The 23,423-nt window shown below is 40.5% G+C and overlaps 1 protein-coding gene across 1 annotated transcript; it reads left to right on the forward strand.

The window, feature by feature from the left end:
* Positions 1–2,079: 2,079 nt before the first annotated feature.
* Positions 2,080–23,184, forward strand: ANKRD40 (ankyrin repeat domain 40). Its single transcript, XM_054978706.1, has 5 exons — positions 2,080–2,418; positions 7,838–7,986; positions 10,639–11,118; positions 13,334–13,515; positions 18,549–23,184. The coding sequence occupies exons 1-5, from the start codon at positions 2,276–2,278 to the stop codon at positions 18,693–18,695; spliced, it is 1,101 nt and encodes a 366-aa protein (XP_054834681.1). The 5' UTR covers positions 2,080–2,275; the 3' UTR covers positions 18,696–23,184.
* The last annotated feature ends 239 nt before the right edge of the window (positions 23,185–23,423 follow it).

The raw sequence follows: 23,423 nt of genomic DNA on the forward strand, positions 1-23,423 counted from the left end.
CGCGAGCCGAGGCCTTCCCCACAATGCACCGCGCGCGCGCCGCGTAACCGTCTTCAGCTCTTGTAATTGAGTTCCAGCGCCTCGAACTCGCGGGCCCTGCAAAGAAGAGCCCGTCGCCCGCCTTTTAAGAAGTTATGAAAAAGTGTTTTAAGACGAAGCTTTTTTAAATTTTTTTTAAAAATCCATAATACTCTGAGCGCGACCTTGTTTTCCACAGCTCTTCAGTGTTTTAAGAGCAAGCTGTGTTACGTTTTACACAAGCAAGCAGCATAGCTACAAGCTTTCCAGAGACTCGCAAAACATAGACATAGATCACTAAATATTAAGTAAATATTGCCCCAAATACTATTGGACGAGAAGTACACACCATGTAACTCTAAAGCTTAACGCTGTCAATAAAAAACTACTTCACTAGAAGTAATTTAAACTACACATCCTATTTAGAATCCCAAAACATCAGCCTATAAAATGTTTGCGTTGAAGCAGTCTTAAGTTTTTAAAGCCTATTTTATGGCTGAATTCTGTAAGTTTATTATGCTTTCTTTTTCTATCTTGAATCTGCACTTTGTCAGAATGCAGATTCAGGATAGAACTTCACACTACTCTAGAACTCTGATATCTAGAATTTACCAGAGTCCTAGAGTAGAGTGAAGGGAAAAAATTCTATCTACTCTCTCCGTCATCGCTATATAAATTCATCTTCCTTAACTCATTTTTCCTTGAGCAAACAGCTCATATAAATATACAAATCACCATATACACTGTTTGACTTTCACCCCATTTTCCCCCAGCACCCTCCTAATGCTGGGAGCTTTATTTTCATTCTTTATCTAATAATCCCATACACCCACAGTTCTATAATCTAGCACCACTGTTATATACTTAGTCTTTTATTCAGCTATATTCCATCACTCCAAGATCTCTTTCCTGGATAGTCACAGTCACAGTCACTTAACATCCTATCAATCTATATGTGAATGCCTTGTGTTGCTATGCATTAATCAGGGTTGCCAGATCCAGGTTGGGAAATTCCAGGAGATTTTGGAGGTGGAGCCTGGAGAAGGTGGGGTTTGGGCAGGGGAGGGACCTCAGTGGGATATAGTGCCATAGAGTTCACCCTTCAGTGCTGCCATTTTCTCCAGGGGAACTGGTCTCTGTTGCCTGGAGATCAGTTGTAATTCCGGGAGATCTCCAGTCGCCACATGTAGGCTGACAGCCCTAATGCATTTCTTAAACGAAAGCTGTAAAAAAGAATTTTATTTCAGGGTCTTTTTTGTAGTGTCTGGACTTGGAACATTTGGAGCTGAAGTATTTCAAATTTGTCTGCAGAATATAAAATCGTTTTTAGAATCCACCTTCAGCGCAGGCTGGGACAGTGGTCGACCAGTGTCCCAGCCTGCGCTGAAGGTGGATTCTAAAAACGTTTATATTATATTTATATAGGTAAAGGTAAAGCGTTTTTAGGTTTCATCCTGAATTGCCCAGGTAAGATCTCAGAAGCTACATAAGGTCGACCTTTGTTTATAATGGATGGGAGATCTCCAGTGAAGACCAGGTTTGCAGAGGCAGGCAATGGCAAACCACCTCTGTCAGCCTTGAAAACTCCACTGGGGGCGGGTCGCCATAAGTCGGCTGTGACTTGACGGCACTCTGCACCACCAAAGTACTGCTCACGACAAAGCAGCTTCTATTATTTACCAGTCACTCACTTCCACAAATGGAAAACGATACGATACAATAGTATCCTCGAGGGGCGCGCTGTTACTATTGCAGCAAAATTAAAAGGAAATTCAGCGGCAATTGAAAGACATTTATCCCAGCATGAATTCAGGTGAGTCAGAGCTGCCCTGAGTCATGAAAGTTTGTGCTGGGATAAGTGTTGCTGTTAGTTTTTAAGGAACGACTAGATTTCCGTTCAGCCTTCTCCTAATAGTTTCGAAACGGCGCACGGAGCCTCTGCGCTCTGGCCTGTTGGTAGGAACTAAATATCCGGGTCATCGTTGTCTCACTTAATAGAGTCCCCCTGAGAAGACGGGAACAGCAACCATCCAGACGGACCGTAACTATGCAATTAGGAAAAATGGCCTTCAGAAATGTGAAAGTCCATTTGATTAACGAACAATAGCCAGAAGTGAGGAATCTTCGCGTTTGAAAGGACGACGGGGTGGGATTAATCGGATTCTGCCCGTCTCTGGTTGACTAGTTTTTTAATAACATGACCCACCCTCCCTAATAGCCAGCTATTTGATAATCCCAAAGTTTACTGTGGAGATAAATGTGTAAGATGACCACGGCAACAGAAGAAAAAGAGCTTCAAGAGAGACTGAGGGAAGCGGCTGCTTTGGGGGATATTGAAGACGTTCAGCGATTAGTGGAGTTTGGAGTGAGTGTTAACTCTCAGAATGAAATCAATGGCTGGTAAGCATCGAACCACTGGATTACATGGACGGGGTGGATTTGTATGGTTTATTAAGTGTGAAGTGAGACGCAAAAAGTATTTCTTTTTGCTAGCAATTCCTTGAAATGATTATAAGCAGATGAATTAGTGACACTAACTTGTTTTAGAAGAGTTAGCCATGTTAGTCTGTAGTTGGAAAATAATAGAGTCCTGTTGTACCTTTAAGACTAACCAATTTTATTGTAGCACAAGCTTTCGAGAAACACAGCTCTCTTCGTCAGATGCATCTCTTCATCACGTGCATCTGACAAAGAGAGCTGTGGTTCTCAAAAGCTTATCCTACAATAAAGTTGGTTAGTCTAAAAGGTGCTACTGGACTCTTTACTATTTAACTTTAAAAAGAGTCCAGTAGCACCTTTAAGACTAACCAATTTTATTGTAGCATAAGCTTTCGAGAATCAAGTTCTCTTCAGATGCATGATACAGAAACTGGTCAAATATAGAAGAGGAGGGGGGAGGAGGGGAGGAGAGAGAAGATGCAATTAGGGGGGGAGAGCTGTGGTTATCGAAGGCTTATACTACATTGGAATTGGATCGTCTGGCTGTTTTGCTGCAACAAACCAACACGGCAAACTCCTTTGAAGCCTCACACAAGCCAACTAATCTCCACACCAAAAGGAGATGTTTACATTTACTAGCAAAGGAATGTTTTGGTTGCATCCTCCCTTCCCCCCCCCCCCCAATTGCATCTTCTCTCTCCTCCCCCCCTCCTCTTCTATATTTGACCAGTTTCTGTACCATGTATCTGACGAAGAGAACTTGATTCTCGAAAGCTTATGCTACAATAAAATTGGTTAGTCTTAAAGGTGCTACTGGACTCTTTTTGATTTTGCTACCACAGACTAACACGGCTAACTCCTCTGCATACTATTTAACTTGTTTGTTATATGAAATATTTGTGAAGTTATTAATGAAATGGGATTCTCTACCCCTTTTCTCTTGGTACAGAAGCCAGGTAACTTATGTTTATACTTCCTTCTTAATTTTGAAGAGATTGTGTTGAAACAAATGCCTTCTATTTTATTCTTTCACATTTGTGGAAAATCAGGGAGATCAGACAAAGTTATAATTACAATTTTCAGTTTTTATTTTAAAACATTTCCTTCGTTCATTTTAATAAGATTGAAATAAAGCGAGGTTTGTGTGTGGTACAACTGTTTTGTTTAAAACAGAAGGGTCTTGCAAAACTGGGCACCTCTATCATAAAATTTTGGCATCTAGTTGTTTGCTGTGTGTAACAAGATGCTGGGCTGCTTAGACTACTGGTCTGATCCAGCAGGGCTGTTAAGTTCTTCAGGTAACAGATAAAATTAACTATTGACATAGCTCAGTTTGAGACGAAACTAACAAATCCTAACTATATAAAAATGATAAATTAACTCATTTTTCAAGATTTTTTAATAGGAGCATCTCAGTAAACTATCAACAATCTCAGAATCAACGTTGTTTACTAAATTAATTGGAAAACACCAGAAAAAACAGTCATAACATTCATTAGATGATTTATATTCCTATTCTTCTTATTAGATGATTCATAATAATGATATTTCATTAAGGCTAGGCTAGGACTACAATACACTAAAGCCCAATTAGTCGCATATTTGCAAAACAGACTATTTATTTTTGATTACTGTCATTGTATATTGTATTTAATTCATTTATACTTTACTTTTCTCCTCTATGGAGATCAAAAATGGCTTACATCCTTCTCCTCTCCTCCGTTTTCTCCTCCCCACAATCCTGTGAGGTAGATTAGGCTGAATGTGTGACTGACCTAGGGTCATTCAGAAAGCTTCCTTGACAGAGTGGCGATTTAAACCTCAGTCTCCCAGATGTTAGTCCAGCATTCTAACCATTATACCATACTGTCTCTCAAACACATATTATCTCTTTCTAGCCAAATTATGTTTTAAAAAAGAAGACTAGAAGATTCTAAGGATATTATGAAAAATGGTGTGGTGCATTGGAAAATGTGATGAATTTATGTCATTCATTTTTATTTATTTTACAAAATTTATACTCCTCCGTTTTGCCCTCATAGGGGACACCAAAGCAGCTAAATTAAAACACACATAATAAAATCATATATTTAAAACCAACAAGAAATATATCATTAAAACAATTAAAACCAGAGCATATCATTAAAACAATTAAAACACATACAAACTACATACAAAACCAACATCAAAACAGGAAGTAGGGATCATTGAGGGATCACCAAATAAGACAATGTTTTCACTTGCTGGCATAAGATGGCAAAAGAAGGGGAGAAGTACCAGAGTTTTGGTGTCACAACTGAGTTGCCTAATCTCAGAAGGTGGGGTGCCCAGAACAGACCTTCTGAAGGTGACAGCAGTGGATGGGTAGGCTCATAAGGGAGTAGGCATTCCTTATGTTGGTCTCAAACCACGTAGAGTTTTAAAGGTCAACACCAACACTTTGAATTGTTCCCAGAAACAGATTGGGATTCAGTGCAGATGTGTCAAGACTGGAGTAATATGGTCTCTACAACTAACTCCGGTCATCATTCTGGCTGCAATGTTCTGCATCAATTGAGCTTCCACACGCTTTTCAAGGATAGTCCCATGTGGACTACATTGAAGTAATTTAATCTAGTTTTAATCAGGGCATGCAATCACAGTGGCCAGATCTTTTCTGCCTAGGAAAGGACACACCTGGCTAACCAGTTGAAGCTGGTAAAAGGCACTCCTGGCCACAGCTGCCACCTGGTTCTCTGGCAGTAGGCCTGGTTCCAAGAACACCCCTAGACTACAGATCTTTTCTTCAAGGGGAATGCAACCCCATACAGAATGGTCAGATCTTCTACTCACCAGTAGCACTTCCATCTTGTAGGGATTAAGCCTCCCTCCATTCCAAAACTGCCTCCAAGCCCTGCTTCAGGGTTTCAACAGCCTGGATCAGCTGGAAGAGCAAGATAGAACTGCGTGTCATCCACATATTTATGAAAACCCATCCCAGATCTCCAGATGACCTTGCCCAGCAGTTTCATGTAGATGCTAAAGAGCATAGAGGACCAAGTGGAATGTTGTGGGACCCTGGAGGGCTAAGGCCAAGGCTCTGAGGAGCCAACCTTAGCACAACTTTCTGAAACCTACCCTCCAGGTAGGACTGGAACCACTGCAAAATGGTGCTACTCAATCCCAGCCCAGAAAGGCAGCCTGGAAGAATACCATGATTTATGGTATAGGAAGCTCTGAGAGGTCCAGGAGAATCAACAGTGTCTCACTCCCTCTTTTCATCTCCTGGTACAGGTCATCCATTAGGTTGACCAAGGCTGTTTCAGGCCTGAAACCAGATTGGAAAGTATCTATACAATTTACTACATCCAGGAAAGCTTGAAGTTGTCCACCTACCACCTGTTCAATCACCTTGCTCAAGAATGAAACATTTAAGACAGGCTGATTTAGAACTGGAAGGCTTAGTTTTGAATCTTTGCCCAGCTCAAGCAAATCACCTGTCAGCTTAACCAGCCTAGTTGGGGAACTCTGAAGATAAAATGGGACAGTCTCAAGCACTTGGCCATGAACTTCTTGGAGAGAAGGAAAGATATCAACATGGCAAAGTTTTGCAAGAGGGTCATGCTGTGGGTCGATTGAATAATCCAACCTCTCTTCATATACAGAGATGAAGCAGAAAGATTCACCCTCAAGTAGGGGAAGGAGGCAAGACCAGAGCAATAATTCATACAGAGATATAGCAGGCACCCTCCTATTCTAGATGGCTATTTCTGATTCTCAGGAGCCTTTGATTATTTAATTCCTGGTCACTAGCATTAGCTACTTCTGATGCAGAGAGGCAGTGGAATGGCCTTTGAGGAGGGTGTTTCTCTGTGCATATATGTCATTTATCCAGACTGGCCTCCTTCCAAGTATGCTCCGAACGATGACTCATGTAGAGACACAGAGAGCAGGCTCCTTTGCAAGTGGGTGATTTTGCTGCATCTTACCCTGAGGTGGTATATAAGCTTCTCTGATATACTCACTAAAAATAGAAAAAAGTGCAAAATACAAACATACCAGTCTCACAACGTGACTTAATAAATAACTTACTTGTTATAGCAAAATCGTCAATAGCTTATTTCTGGAAAAACCAGTCCCCACCAACATTGAATCATTGGTACGCAAAAGTGTGGGACCAGCTTATAATAGACAAAATAACTGAGAATCTATCTGCTAATTCATCTACAAGCAATTACTATGAAAAATGGTGGTCTTTTTTGGATTATGTTGATAAAACTGAATCACTTCCTCCTAACCATTTATATCAGGATATTTTGAAAATCTAGTACTATAAACTAAACAAGTTACTTTGGCATCTGGTGAACGCTACTTATACTTAACAATTATAGACTATAGTAAGCAATTGTTTTAAATGTTTTATTTTTTCTCTTCTTTTTTCTTTTCTTGTAACCAGCAATTTTGTATAACTGTTATCTCACTCCCTGTATTTGTTGTTCAAGTTATTGTTGTAGTTCTTCTTTTGTATTTAATAAAAGTTAAAATGTTAAAAAAAATAGAAAAAAGTAATAGATATTAATGGTGTTTTTTCTTTTTCTTGCACTAGCGTTCAGATCACCGACATCTATGTAAAGATACACTGGGTCTGGAATGCTGTAATTTTATTTATAAGTCATGGCCTTTGTCAACCGTTTTAACTGTTGTACTTCCAGTATCAAATGCATCTTTCACATTGACTTTATTGGGAAAGGGTAAATGTATTTGTCAAACCAAGTTAACTAACTAATATTATTTAATTGCTTGTGAAACTGGCAACATCATTATACATTTACTAAAAGTAGGGTCTAAGAGTGACGTTTGTTTTCACCTTAAAGAGTTGTGTCTCATCTAATAGATATTTGGATGTACTGGTTTATGGGTTTAGAATTGCTTGCGAAAGCTGAGTTTAATGTAATGAGCTTTCAAGCACAATGATGTGCAAGATGAAAGTTTTATTTTGCATGCCTGCATAGAAAGATTTTGCCGTTAGGTGTCACTATAGTCATCTGTAAATAGGGAAAGATGTAAGAAAATATAGCAAACTTCTGGACTCAGTGAGAGCTACCAATGTCCTTTGTTAGAGCAGTCATAAGGAAGCTTGTAACTTGTTCCTCATTTCAAGGAATTATCCCTTATTTATTCATAGCAGAAATACTCACGGAAAATAAATGATGCACCGTAACTGTGAAAAGCATCTTTCATGTATTATAACTGCAGAATCTGAATTACTGTTAATGTAGTACATAATTTTCTTATGCTCTCATAATGTACTCCTTATGTTGAAATGCTTTAGGTGGCAGCCCTGCTAATGAGTATAATTTGTACAGAATGATAATTTGACTTGGCTCTTTGCCTTGCGCAGGACTTGCTTGCATTGGGCCTGCAAACGGAACCATGCTCAAGTGGTGTCCTACCTTCTCAGTGCTGGAGCTGATAAAGAAATTCTCACAGTTAAAGAAGAAAGACCAGCCCAGTTAACATCCAAGAGGGAAATCAGGAAGATGCTGGGAGGTAAATTGATTAATTAATTCTCATAACCCTGAAGGGTATTAGCAGGGCTTTTTTTCTGGGAAAAGAGGTGGTGGAACTCACTGCACAAAGACATCACTTTGGGTCAGCTGGAACAAGGGGGGAGTTTTTAAAAGTTTAAATTGCCCTCGGCAAAAATGGTCACATGGCTGGTGGCCCCGCCCCCTGATCTCCAGACAGAGGGGAGTTTAGACTGCCCTCTGCGCTGCTTGGCAGTGTGGAGGGCAATCTAAACTCCCCTCTGTCTGGAGATCAGGAGGCGGGGCCACCAGCCATGTGACCATTTTTAAGAAGTGCCGGAACTCCATTCCACAGCATTCCCGCTGAAAAAAAGCCCTGGGTATTAGAATCCTGATAGTCCCGTCCCTATTAGAATTTGTAATGATGCACGAAAGCAGGGGCTGTCTCGTATTGGAATTACAGCTAATCTGAACATGGATTGCTCTGCAATGAGGAAGACATCAGAAGGGTTGCAAGCTTGTAACTCGTTAAAAATATAATTTCATATAAGTCTAAGGGGAAAGTGTAATTATGGTGTTGTGATGTGTGAATTCATTTGTGTTATATAAAATATCTTCTTACTATAGTTGCCAAAGAACTATTTATTAATTTTCTGATAAGCCCAAAATGTGGTTATACTACTACCCAAAAAAGATTTGACTAAATTTGTATATATAAGCATTCTTTTCACAAAATTATCTTGCAGATATTTTATACCTCAGAAATACAATACTATGCATAGATACGGAAACACAGAGTGAATACACAAAACAAAGTAGTTCAGGTTCCAGAATTCAATGTTCTCCTGTTTCAAGGGAGAAATCTCAGATATTGTGTAAATATATCAAAAATATCATTTCAATTTCCTCATATGGCAGTAAAAACAAATAAATAATTTCTAAGCACATCTTAAAACAACTTTGAAAGAAGCTCCAGCTATGGGGATACAATGTAAATGTTAGAAACTGGCCTGAGCCTAAACAAGATTATGCACATACTTTAATCCTGAAGTAGTTCTTGAATTTACAGTTAATTAAAGCTTGTCCTCTTCTTCATTGACTTTACAACTGTAATTTTTAAAGTTTTTGAACCTTCAAAACAAGCAGAGAAGTTTGGGGTGGGTAATTGTTCAGTCGAGAGCTCCTCCGTTGCACATAAAAGTTCCCAGGTTCAATCCCCGACACCTCCAGTTAAAAGGATCAGATAGCAGATTTAATTTAATTTATTAGATTTATATTCCGCCCTCCCCACACCAGCAGGCTCAGGGCGGATTACAATTTACATACATTTAAAATACATCTAACAATTACACAGTTTAAAATTATAAATATATAAACATCCTAACATTTAAAATACATATATATACATACACGTATACTCAGCGGCATAATCAAATGCACTATATGCATACACAAGGCACCTCCCTTTCACCTTCACCAGAGCATTTACAGTGGACCTCAACAGATGGAGGATGTCGCTAGTGGGGAGGGCACAGACCATGCTTGACTGAACGGGGGGGGGATTCCACCTAGCATCAACCATACGCCTGGTGGAACAGCTCTGTCTTACAGGCCCGGCGAAAAGACAATAAATCCTGCTGGGCCCTGGTATCATTAGACAGAGCATTCCACCAGGCTGGGGCCAGGACCGAAAAGGCCCTGGCCCTGGTCAATGCCAGGCGGGCCTCCCTGGGGTCAGGGACCAGATGTTTGCCGTTAGAGTGAAGAGTCCTCTGAGGCTCATATGAGGAGAGGCGGCCCCGCAGATACGCCGGTCCCTGTCCGCATAGGGCTGTATAGGTTAATACCAGAACCTTGAACCTGATTCGGTACTCTACTGGTAACCAGTGCAGCTGATGCAATACCGGCGAAATACTTCAGGCTTGAAACCCTGGAGACCTTCTGCCAGTGACAGCAGGCAGTACTGCCCTTGAGTAACCAATAGTCTCTTGACTCGGTACCTGAAAGCTTCAGGTGTGTTGAAACGTACTGCTTTATCAACAAATAAGTGTTACATTTCTAAAAGTTCTGACCTGAGGGATAATATCCTTCATAGGCTCTCCAAATTAAAAGAAGACTCCTTGTAGGAACATAAACTCCATTCATCAGGTTTTAAGTTGTAAGAGTCCAAAAACGCCAACAAGGTAAAGAATAGTTGTTTGCTAAAACCAATAAGCTTTGTAGATAAATCCTTGTTGTCCTGTGAGTTCTTGTCTCAAAGGCACCCCAACATCATGATTTCTAACGTGCTAATAAGTAACTTTTCTGCAGTAACTGACCAGGTGAGTTTCTTTGCATATGCTCACATTTGTGCTTGAAGAGGCATACTCCTGATACCAGAAAATCAACTGTGAATTCACAGGCACTAATTACATTACATCACATCAACACAAGACAATGAACAAACGACATATATGTGGGTTGTGATATGCCTTTCGTTGTTACTCAATAGGTGTTATTTATTTTTTGCCACTTGGCAAAAAACCCACCTTCCATGATGGACAATAGAATTCTTGTTTAACACATATAGCTTATTGAGGCCTCGTTTTTTTTACCCCCAGGTCTCTTGCCAAACTTCAGTATTCGTTATCCAGTCCAAAGTGGGTTTTATTGCAAGCGTTTCTTTCTTTTTCAGTGGAAGATGATGATGATCTGCTGGATGTGAAGAAAGAATCTGCCTTGCCCATTATCCCCAATTACTTGGCCAACCCACCTTTTCCTTACATGTATAACTCCATGAGCAGCAGTACTACCAGCATCTCCTCTTCTTCTCTGAACGGAAGACTTTCCCCTTCTTTAGAACAGCACAATAAGGATTGTCCCCTGTCTTTACCTCAAGTCCAGGTGCCTGGCACTGCCATGTTGCCATGTGGAAAGTCTCCTCCTGCTGGATCTGATGGGGGCGTGTCCAGAGTGCCCACGGCAGAACACCCAGAGCCTGTAGTTCAGAATGGCCATGTTCCCCCAATGCCTCTTCCCCCAAGCAGGACTCTCTCTTCTCCAGCTGCACCCAAACAGCCTGAAGCTCAGCAGCAGAATGGCTCTTGTGGCGGACCTGTTCCAGCATTTCAGCCCTTTTTCTTCACTGGGGCATTTCCCTTCAGCAGTATGCAAGGTAACCTCAGCTGATAAGGTAAAGGTAGTCCCCTGTGCAAGCACCGCGTCATTACTGACCCATGGGGGGGACGTTGCATCATGACGTTAACTTGGCAGACTTTTTACAGGGTGGTTTGCCATTGCCTTCCCCAACCTCAACTGATATAAGCTGCTCATGTTCAAGCTAACGTAGTGTGTCTTCAGGTGAAAATAATGAGAATAAATTGTGCTTTGGTATACCTATGAGTGGCAGGTTCATTAAGACATCAGATTAATTGGTGCAGATTTAGACAAAAAAACATCCTCGGTATTGGTCTTTTCTTAATTTTTTCAGCCTGAAATTCCAAATAGTGTAGTCAAGACCAACCAAATACAAATAGTTCGTAAGGGAAATTGAACAGGTTTCTTATTGACTGTGGAAATGCTTGCATAGCAGTTCCTTTTTTTTGTTTTTGTTTTGCTATTAATGATAGCTGCCCTGAATGTATAGCAGTTAATACTAGTGGTCTATAAATCTGTAGAAATAATTTGCCATGCAATGTATGCAATTTATAATTAATACTTACTAACTGGATCGATTCTTTTTGCTGGAAATGTTCTGATAGAAATTCACGTGGTCTATTAATATTGCTCGTAGATAACCCCTCACCACTACCAAAATAGTAAAGAGTCCAGTAGCCCCTTTAAGACTAACCAACTTTACTGTAGCATAAGCTTTTGAGAACCACAGTTCTCTTCATCAGAGGCATCTCAAAAGCTTATGCTACAATAAAGTTGGTTAGTCTTAAAGAGGCTACTGGACTCTTTATTATTTTGCGACTACAGAATAACACGGCTAACTCCTCTAGATCTACCGCCACTATCACCAAGTAATGCCCGGGAGTCTTCATGGCTGCTGGTTGAACTGGACTCAAATACAGTAGCTGTTCACTCCACTTATCATTATAAGCATGGTAAGATAAAGATACCTGTAGGTTCGGAGAGGGTCAGCCCGGTGAGCAAGAGTTATATCCCTGTTTTCTCACTTGCTGCTCCTAGGCATACCTGTAATCGAGCTGTAGCAGGCATGCCCTACACTTCCTTCTGAAAGACATTGTGCTCATTCAGGTGGCAGTGATGAGACTTCAAAAGCTGAGGGCCTATTGAAGAGGGGGCACATTTGTTGTTCCGCAACAGGCCAGGTTTCCTGAGAGCAGGAAGGTGCCTTGTGCTGTGCCTTCAAGTATAGCTTCTGCTGCGAACATAGTTCTTCCATAATAAGGGTTTTGCACGCTGGCAAGAATCTGGAAGCCACATTGCTGTTGCTTTTTATGTATGCCCTGCTCTTCAGGCCATTATCTCCCAAAGTGGCTTCACATCAATCAAAGGAGAGATGCCATGGAAACCGTTTCTAGACTCTTTACATGAAATAGACAATAATGATTTGAGGATAGGTGGATTTATGGATTAAGTAATGTGAACTATAGAAAAAAGAGGGCTTTTAGTCTTAACATAGAATAAGTGAGAATTTGAAAGTGACATATATTTTGTTGCGGAGAAAATCGGAACCCAGCTTGTAGTTTAGTCTTTTATTGTTTCTTATATTTTCTTCTTCTTATTATTAGTTGCCTTTTCTGTTTTTCTTTCATGTTTATATGTATTGTTAGTTCGGCGAGGTTCTTCGATGATTGCTTTTTCTTTTATGTTTACTGTTTATTGCTTAAATACATTTAAAGACGCCCTGCTGTCAAGTTCACATACTAAAAAGACTCAGAAGGGAAGGGGAAAAGTAGAGAAGGGAGCTGTTACTTTGACAGAACTGATACTGAGCCAAGATGACCTTCCCCCTTGCTGGTGTTGTAGCTTAGGTGGAATTGGTGTATCCCTGAATCCTATGGCTGGTGACACATTTGGCTCCTGTGGAAGCACCCAATTGAAATGAGAAAGGGAAACGTGGCAAGAGGAGTGAAGGCAGCCATTTGAGATGTAATTAATGCCAATAAAATGACTCACGGTGCAATCCTGCTCAGGCTTCCTTGGAAGTCCCGCTTCTGGGGATGGGGGGGGGACTGGCTATTTAACTTACAAGGAAATTTATGGGTGGCTAGAAGTAAGCTACGCCCCCGCAACTCTATCAGTGCCTCAGGGGCCACTTCGCTCAGAGCCTTCATTGACAATGATAATGCCTCAGAGGCATGAATGTCTTTTTTTTTTAAAAAAACTGTTCATATTGGGGATGTGTGTTTTTGACCTAGAACTGGTGCTTAAGGTCAGGATTCAAAACCGTACTCTTAAAGAGAATGACTTCATTGAAATTGAACTGGACCGACAAGAACTGACCTACAACAAACTGCTACGAGTGTGCTGCTGTGAACTGGGGGTGAATCCAGAACATGTGGAGAAAATTAGGAAGCTTCCCAATACAGTATTAAGGAAGGTAAGAAACTTCCGTTTCAGAAAAATCTGGTTGTGCTTCAGCTTTCTCTCCCTCCCTCCCTCCCTCCCTCCCTCCCTCCCTCCCTCCCTCCCTCCCTCTCTCTCTCTCTCTCTATGCAAGGACTTTGAAACTTGTGAATCACCAACTGAAGGTAGTCCAGTAGGTTTGCCAGCCCCCTTTAGTCAGGGGGTCAGTTCTCAGGAAAGTAGTAATATATGGAGGATTTGGCCGAACAGGCAAACTACATAGCTGAAAGCTTAGATTCAGCATAGTAGTAGATCACAAGGGGTAGGGGTCCCACCTTAGGCATGTAAATCATACTTAAGATAGATGTATTGTTAGGTAGCACCCACTCAGAATTACATTTTAATAATAGTTATTGTTTTAGAAAGCAAAAGGATGCATCCACGATTTTGTTAGCAACAAACGCCCAAGCGTTTCCCAAACAGAAACGGAAGGGTTAAACATGAAATTATGGATGCAATCTCCCACTCACTGATCAATGCAGATTTTGAAGTTCATATTCGACGCTGACATTTTGGTGCTTAATGCTAATGTCAAATGACAGATTTCAGTGCCAATAAAACTTTATGCGCTAAACATCAATTTATAAAGTCAATACACGTGTAAATAAAAATCAGTTTCTCTGATATATATGACTAAAAGCCAGAAATTTGTCCCAAACACTCGGCGGAGTTTCTTTTTAACTACATTTATATTACATTAAATGTTCTGTTATGTCTTGGATCTTGCACTTCATCGATAACAAATTTGGACCCCTCGTGTTTTCGTACTCCAGCTCCTGTTATGTCACATAGGAGGGGATTTGAATGCATTGCCGTACCATGTAGACTTGTACTGGATGCTGCATGGGCAAAAAGGGGTAATCTAAAGAATCCCTATTTGCCTTCTACAATTGCCGTTTGACACTGGCCGTTGCTGATCTCAAATAAACTGACCCAGTCACACACGATTCGATGCAGATTAGTAGGGACAGATGTATTGCCCCCAAATGTGCCTAATTTATGAACTCTCTGTTTGCCCTGCACTAGCAGAGAAAAGTGTACATTCCCATCCATTTTTTCAAGCTATAAGAACTCATGCCCTCATATTTATCCAGGGCCACTTTGTGTTACTTACTAATTGTTGCATTCAACTGCTTTTAGAGCAGGGAAACGGTAGATTTGAGAACTGAAATTGGCCTCAAAGGAACTCAATATAACTGTTGTTCATGCTCTGATATGGTCATGCCCTACTCTTATGCAGTCTAAATACTGCATAAGCATAGGAAATACTACCCTTACGCAGTCTAAATCCTGCCTCAATGTCTTTGTAACACCCAATTCAATTAATATATAGTGTAACGTATAGATTAGGGTTGGACAATATCATCTGTAAACCACATCAATGAGCATATGGTAGGGTATACATATTAGAATCCTGAAAATCCCAGCTTCAACTTTTATTAAAAAATATGTATTTTTAATGAGCTGATATTTGCCATACAGGAACGGCATTGGCTGTCTGTATTCTCCCTTGAACAGTTCAAAGTTCTGTCTTTGCAACTGATAGATCTAAATTGTTTAGGCCATATGTCTCCTTTGCTCTTTTCCATTGTGAAAACTGATTCACAGAGTTTTGTGCCTCTCGCTTTCGTGTGCCTGCTTAGGGGGTTGTGAGCAGCTGAACTAATTATTTTGCCCAACACACCAATCCAGATTTGCTGCATTTGGCAGTTCTAAAGCCTTGCCCATTAATCTTTCCACCCCCTCCCCACAGGTGTACACTTTATGCATGTTAATTTTGTTTCAAGTGTTAGCGGTTTTAAATCTGGTCTAAGAGGAGTTTGCTGTTCACCCTCGTCTTGAAATATAAATGCATCCATGATCCTTTCATGCAAACTATTAATCAGATCCTAAATAATGAGGCTCTAGGACAGATCCATGTGGAATATCATTTAATTATTGCTCCCCACTTTGGTACCTGAGCCCTAATTGTTATAACACTGGTTGAAATTCACAGCATCCTGGAACATCTGAAAGTTTTCTAAGCCTCTGTGTATGGCCTGACGTGGGGTTCAAGGGAATTCTGTAGAGTAAATCAGGCCAGTCTAATGTCAAGGGCCAACCCTATGAAAATTGTCAGGTTCTGTTGGTTATCAAGAGGCAACGGGATCATATTCCTTCTGTTGCAGAACACACTGCCCACACCAGTCCTAGAAGCTGACAGTGTTTGTTGAGTACCAGAATATGTTGAACACGTGAGAGACTGCACAACAGAGAATGACAGAGAACACATTCACAGCAGATCCTGCCCTGTCCAAAAGGGCACACACACCAAAAGCCCGATTGCAGGTCTGGTATTTTACTCCTGAACTTCAGCCATGCTGACATCAGACCCAGAACACAGAGATCGTTCCAACAATTGTACCAAACTAGGTGCTGAGGTTGCATAGGGATACCCCCACCAATCCACCTCATCCCCATCTCATCTCCCAAACCCTCCTTCCAAACCCCCTTTTTTCTTTCCTTGTTTCCCCCCTCTAGGTTAAACATCCTTGAGTGTAGACCTGCCACCCCTTACTGATCATTTTGTTTGTATCATACAGAAGATGGGCAGATCCACCTTCCCTGGGCAGTCCTGAGGAATGGTCTTCTCCTGGAATGTATCTCAAGATTAGGGATCAGCCAGTGCTCCTTGGCACTGAAGATAGAGCTTATCAAAACTGTGTACCATCTATACTCTTTTACTTAAACATGCCTATGTTCTACTGGTAGATTAGATACTGTGTGTAGCTAATGGGCAGTGTCTGTAATATTGAAGCAAACTATTGACACAGGAAAAGTTGAGCAAGTCACGAGTAGGGCAAAAATAATTGAAAACGGCTCTTCTTTGCTTAGTACTCAGCTAACATCAGAGAGCTGAATGGAGATGTTCTGCTGCTTGAGCAGGCCTCAAGCTAGGATGAGCCAGGGTTGCCCCAACACCTGTCCATTCCAATTCACTCTTCTCCCATTTCCTTGTGGGAATATCAAGTGGAACATCATCAGAAACCTTACTGGAGTCAAGATGTTTTTATCCATTGAATTCAGGTTATCAAAATCAGTCACCCTGCCGAAGTAGGAACCTAGACTGGTTTTGCATATTGTTGTTGGTAGCTAATAGTCAGGCCCATTTCCTTTAAATTACAAGTGAAGTGTAGTTTGAATTTCACCTCTCTCTACAGAGCGTTTGTTAATAATTGACAGAGCCTTTGGGGAGGCAAAGAGGAAATTAACAAACCCTCTGAGGAGGCTCTTTGGGGGCTCTGTAGAGAGGTGAAATTCAAATTACACTTCCTGGCTAACATTGAGTCTCCCTTCACTTGAATGTCCTCATGTAATTTGTTTCGTGTGGTTTAGCTCTAAGTTTACTGAAACAGCTGATCTCACAGCATCATCTTTATAAACTCAGTGGAACTACTCTTCAGTAAGTGTTTTGCACACACTAGCCTTGCCACGCCCCAAATAACTTTATACACAAAATTTTAAATATTACTTTTTAAATTTACACCACTGCTAGGAAGGAAATGCAGTGTTCCACACACGCCTTCATACAGCTGCCATCTCTGTCCATCATTAATAGCAAATATTCTGTTGGAACAAATAGGCTTTTTGCTGTGCAAGAAAAACAAGAGCAAGACATGCCGGCCCTATTCTTTATGTGCCCTTAGATCACCCTAAAATCCCTCAAGAACCTAGTTATCGTCAACTTGCTGAGCTAATCTGATTTAGTGCTAGATAAAAAGGCTTCACCTAGTCATTGCTGATCCTAGTGCAGAAGGCACAGCTTCACAGTTTTGTAAGGTCAGCTTCCTTGGAATAGCATAGCATGGTAGAATTATTTGAAAAGTGTTTATAAATAAAATCACCCTATCCAGGATATGGTGCATAGAAGCCTGCTTCTATACATACCTATATCCCTGAGGTGGATTGGGTTGCAAAAATTATTTTTTAAGTGTTTTTGTTATTTTGTTGTGTACACAGTATACAATGTGTTTTACATATTGAGAGAAAAAAAATCTCTCAGACACTAATAATAAACAATAAAAATATATAGGAACATCCAATAATACAGAACACAAATCCTATATATCAGAACAATAACCCTGAGGCATGAACAAGATACACAGAAATATACATAATAAAAAGGGGGCCTTCCAAGATCCAAATAGAGGCGGGGAGAAGGAGAGAAAAGTCTTTTTTCCCCCGTCACAGGAAGCAGTTTTATTAACTTAAAGCTCAGCCCCTTCAGTTCTGGGAACTCGGGTTTTGGCCACTCTGTGCCCCTCCCCACCCAGGGGCAATGCTTACCTAAGGTTTCATAAAGGATTGATGGTACAGACCCGTTGTCCCCAAAATGATTATTTTTAGTACTTTGCCAGTAGGCAGCATCACCACAATAGATACTTAAACTTGGACCTCTTTTTAAAGCTCCTATCAAAAACGGTGTAGTACAATCGTATGCAGTGTTACCTCAGTCTAAGCTTAGACCAGAGTAACTCTGTACGATAAATCAGTAAACCACTACATTTTTTATTCCCAGGGAAAATCAGTCTTGACAAGGAGGTAAGCAATAGCATACATTTGGCCCTCCCTCACAAGCTAATAATCAGTTCTCACAGATGTTTTGTATTTAATGTAAATACAGGGGAGACACGGCTCAGGGATGGAAAGTAAGGCCCTATTTGAAACCATGAGGGTTGTCAACTTTTACGGGGCTGCATAATAGTATGAGCTGGGCCATTATGCCATGCTTTTAGAAGAATTAGTATGCAGTAAGTTATGTCAGAAACTCCGCATCTGGTTTATGCTGTGCTGGTAAGAACTTTCCATGTAAAAAGCGTCGAAGCACAGCATTAGCAAAACGCTTTGAGAATTAAAGCCAAAACAAAGGCAGTATAGAATGGGGGGAGGGGGGGCGGTAGTCCTGAAAAGTAGCTAACTGGACAACTCCTGAAGCATCGCCTCTAACTTACTGTTTATTTCTTAAAGGACAAAGATGTTGCAAGACTTCAGGACTTCCAAGAGCTGGAGGTGGTTCTAATGATGAGTGACAACGACTTCCTGTTCCGAAACGCTGCACCAGCATTGACTGAAAGGCCTTGTTATAATAAGAAAGCGTCAAAGCTGACTTACTAACGTTCCAAATGAAATACCTGTCACTATTATTTAACCGTTAAAGCTAGGATTTTGTAAGGGCTAATAACCTCAAATTCTACTTTACCTTGAGTTAACCTAGGAAGCACACTTGCTCAGAAGCAAGCTCAGGCTAAAAACAACAGGACTTGCTTCGAGGTAAATGCGCTCGAGGATCAGGATGTCACACTTGTATCTGCAGTTAATTTTTGAGTAAACCAGTACTGAAATAAAGGATAGGATACTCAGCAGTGATAAAGGACAGTCTCTCCACTCAAGCAGTGTTTCTTGCGAGGGAATTACCCTTCCTTGGAACACTGTAGTGTTAGAAGCTCTCAGGGAAAGACATGAATTAAATCGTTCTAATAACTGCTACTTATTTTAAAAAAAAATAGCAGGAGCACTTAGACTGGAGGACAGAACGTGAACTGCATAGAATGCTTGTAATAGGATACTTAAGCAGAGACTCCAAATATATCTAACTAGAGTTAACACACGCTGCTTGAGAAGAAGCTACTTTCCCAGGGAGAGGGGAGGAGAAAGGAGAAGTCAGGGTTCTCAACCGATGGTTATTTTGGTATAGTGAATCAAGGGGATGCTATTGATGAAGTACACTAACACAGTAGCTTGTGGGAATAGGTGCAGGATTAATATATCCTGCTCCTTGTGTCTACCGAGTGGAGAAGATGAAGGTATTAAGAGGTAGGATGGGGTCCGAGAGGAGAACCTTGGGACAAACTATCAGAAGCTTCAGAAGGGGTATTAAAAAAAATTGCACGTTTTACAATTTAGAGTTAGCAACAGAAAACGACACCCCCTCCCCCCAGTAGCACAATGTGATATGAGTTGTTAGAAAAACCAGCTCAAACTGCCCAAGTTTGCTTAGGGGCGAGGCTGGGGTTTCTTAGGGAAGCACAAAGCTTAATTTGGCTAGTTCCAAAAATATTAATAAATGATCAGCTGCGATTTCTTCAAAATGGTGCTGAGGTCAAATATTCAAACCTATTTACAACATCCACCCAAACTGTAAATATGGCATTGACCAGCAATGTTAGTGAATAATTCTCTAACCTAGGATTGCTTCTCAGTAGTATCTGATGGGTGCATTTTATTTTGTTAAGAGGTTTCCTAAGGGATGTTTAAGACGACAACTTCACTCCACAGCCTTCCATCTAAGAAAGGAACACCATTTCCCATAGCCTCTAGCCTTTATTTGAATTATCCTCTAGCCTTGAAACTATTTACCTATATAAAGAAAAGTAATCATGTAGCATTTTAAATAGTAAAATTATTTTTAATACCAGGATGCGTTATTTAAGATCTTGGGATTGCTATGCATTTTTCAAAGACTTGCTTGCATTTCATATAGGCATGCCTGCTTCCCATCATGCTAGTTCAGGTTCTTTATAAGTACTCTATTATTAAGTCCTAGAATTAAAAATAAACCTGGAAAAGGCATGGAACAAAATAATAAAAACCTAATTTAAGGATTCTGTATACTAATGTAGAGGATGTTAGTTAAATTACTGTACAAAAAATGCATACTGTACATTTGATGGCACTTGGATAGTCAACAGATTTCAATGTCTGTGTGCTCTTAACTTGCAGGTTGGGGTCAGTGTTGTTATTCATGAGGCTCATATAACCCCAGTGTTGAAAAACAGCCCACCTTGTACTGAGGAATTGTGAGCAGTCCCGCATGAAATTTTCCTGCATTGTAATTCTTTTTGTGGAAGAATAGTTTCCACTTGAAGTGAATCACCAAGTAAACTTTTTCAGGGAAGACCAGCGAGCAGGGCGCTAGATTCTGTTTATGGATTTGAAAACTAAGTGGGAGATGGTCTCATTGCCCCCTGCATAGTAGTAGTAACCCACTGGGAGACACAGGATGCAATTCAGACAAGTCAGGGTTGCCCTTTGCTCCTGCTCAGCTGCCAGTCTTGGTTTCTCAGTCTCTGACCTCTTTTTTGCCATCAACTTTCCTTAGGAGGCGAAGGGAGGAGGGAAGAAAAGTTTGACCGGAAGTGGAGGATAAAAGGGCCTTTCCATCTTGCCTTTCACTCACCTGCATGTATATCTCTCTCCTTCCTTACCTGCTGCTTCAGCAAGTGGAGGGGAGAAGGGGGGCGGGATTATGTGCAACCATAGCTACTAAGTGCAGTTTTTTCCGAATGGTTCATCAGCAAAGAGATTGTTGACTGGGGCTCTGTAGGATTGTTTCTTTAAGGAAAAGAACATGCAGGCAAACTTCTATGTTGAATGCAGTCCTTCCTTTCCCTTTTTATATCATGCAAGCGGGAGCTGGAACAGAGTGGCCTTCTGTGTGCTTACAGGTTTCTGAAACCTTCGTCTTCTGTTTAAGACAGAAAATGCAAACAACGAAGTTACTAACAGGGTCTTTATCACTCAGTATTGTTGGCCAAAGGAGAAGAATGGCTGGAGAGGCCACAAGTATGTTAAGCTTCTGCCCAGTTTATTGTTTCCAAAGATGATCATTCTTAAATATAAGTTGCTGTATTCAGACTTTCTATTTTTCGTCTCTGTTACCCTTCTCTCAGATATTTGGACAAAGGGGCTTCGTGACAAATGTCATTTGGCTTCAGTGGCCCAAGTTGGTTAACATGCCTATAAAACCAACTGGGGCCAAGAGATGAACCACTGTGATTAATATAATCCATTAGCCTACCAAATTTTAAAATATTGCTTTAACACTGAGGTGTCCTGTGAAAGGGAATTCAGAGCTGATGGCATTATTCTGAACAATTACTTTACATTTAGGCAGTATATCTGCCTAACAATGAATTTAGGCAGTATATCTGATATTGGGACCTACGTGTTTTGTCTACAATACATAGTCAAGAGAAACTATTACTATTGTTAAGAAGCCTCTACTGATATTACAGTGTTTAACTTCTTTTTAATATATAGGTAAAACACCTATTTGACTAAAATATTAACTTCCTTAATAGCTAATGGGGTTGCTTAAACAATCATTTATTCTGGGATAGTGCTTGATCTTACACCTAGTTGTATCTGTTTCAAGGGTTAAAGAGAGGGTTGAACTGAGTCGATAGCCTCTTTCACCCTTGGATAAATGACCATTCAACCGTGTCTGGAGTTCACAGCTCCACAGAGCAAGTACAGTGATTTGTGACAATCCAGGATAGTTAGCAAGGGTGTATGGCTGAAAATATACATACAGCTCATTTGTGTAGACAAAAGGGTTTGATCTTAGTAACTTTGACATAATCTCTGAAATTAGGTAGTGCCAGTAAACTCCTAAGATGCTTATCAATCCTTTTGACATCAACCTTCAGGTGTCTTCACTTTCCTTGATCCAGAACCTAATACAATGACATGTCCAGTGGAATCAGGGATCTGAATTTTGAAACTCCCTCCACCCCCAGGCCTTAAACATTAATACACAGTTTAGAAATTGCTTGATGCTAGTGGAACTGCCTGTGACAGCATGTCATTCTTGTGATTCATCCTAAAAGTCATAGATGATGCCACTGGCAAAATACTATACGACTGTGATGGTTTAAACTCCCTGTACCTTGGAAATCTGTTGTAATATTCACTCAAGTAAATGGAACTATTGCCACTGAGTGGGTCCAGTGTTGGCCAGGTCTCCTAAAACGTACTTCACCTGGCAAATGCCTTTTGAGGGTTGAAGTGCTCAGCACTTGATCCTGCAAGGTACATCTTAATTCTGCTTTTGCAAAACATTTGTATTTAAAATCAGTGCAGACAGTCCATTACTATGGAAGTGCTTGAAGGAAAAGGTGCTTTTGGTTTGCAGGACTCTTTAGGATTCACAGCATTTTTCAGGAACAAACACTAAAAGGAGGAGGCCGCAATTCATCACAGAATCTGTGGGCTCAAGTGTGCTTTCTCATGTGCTAAAATGGCGTCCAAATGTTGTTGGTTCTTTCAGGAGTAACACATTCACAGGGATCCAACAGGTGGAGGAGAAACTGGTTTAAGGTATTGGTTAGCCATAGTATTAATTGACATATGACGTTAAGTCCGTTGATTAAACTGCACAGTTGCTGGCAGCTTTCTATGCACTCAGAAGACTATTTTTATATTATGTAATTTATGCAATTTATAACAGAAGATTTTATTAGCTTTGCCAAGCGAATTATTAACCTGATAACAACTGTGTAGTTCTCATTAATATCCGTGGATATATAGGATTCAGGATGACTGGTGTTGCCACATAAAAATAAAACATGATTAGAAAATTAACCAAATGGCTTAGGCTTAAGATTCTTATTTCCTATGTGTGTTGTATCCTTTTTACAATTAATAAATTTTTGTTGTCTTTAAAATGGGTGATTTTTTTAAACAACTGTTAAAAATTGGGAGATTAGCCATTCTAGTTGAGAGTTAACATTTAAGGGTTGTCCTTAAAAACTATACAGCTATTTCAGCTAGTCTAGGAGGCAGCAGCTCAGCTGCTTTTTTTTTTTTTAAACAGCAGCAAGGAAATTACTTGCTACAAAAGAGACACCTGCTTCCCAGAGGGAATTAAAGGGACTTACTTCCAAGTAGGGTTGGTTAGGATCACTTTCACATTGAGTACCAGTATATTTCCAGGTACAGTTTAAGGTAGCTCAAGGTACTGGAGTTATCTTCTAAGATGTAGGCAGCTTAGGTCCAGGATATTTGAAGATGCTTCTTACTATTATTTGACATCAAGAACTCTGTAAAATACCCCTTGTGCGA

The sequence above is a fragment of the Eublepharis macularius genome, chromosome 4 (genome assembly GCF_028583425.1).
Source record: "Eublepharis macularius isolate TG4126 chromosome 4, MPM_Emac_v1.0, whole genome shotgun sequence".
In the NCBI taxonomy this organism is placed as follows: Eukaryota; Metazoa; Chordata; class Lepidosauria; order Squamata; family Eublepharidae; genus Eublepharis; species Eublepharis macularius.

Bases quoted from the DNA above. Each gene is read 5' to 3' on its own strand.
- ANKRD40 (XM_054978706.1), top strand. From the start codon at position 2,276: ATGTGTAAGATGACCACGGCAACAGAAGAAAAAGAGCTTCAAGAGAGA. The intron at 7,987-10,638 runs GTAAATTGATTA...TTTCTTTTTCAG, and splicing joins AATCAGGAAGATGCTGGGAG to TGGAAGATGATGATGATCTG. The intron at 13,516-18,548 runs GTAAGAAACTTC...TATTTCTTAAAG, and splicing joins CCAATACAGTATTAAGGAAG to GACAAAGATGTTGCAAGACT.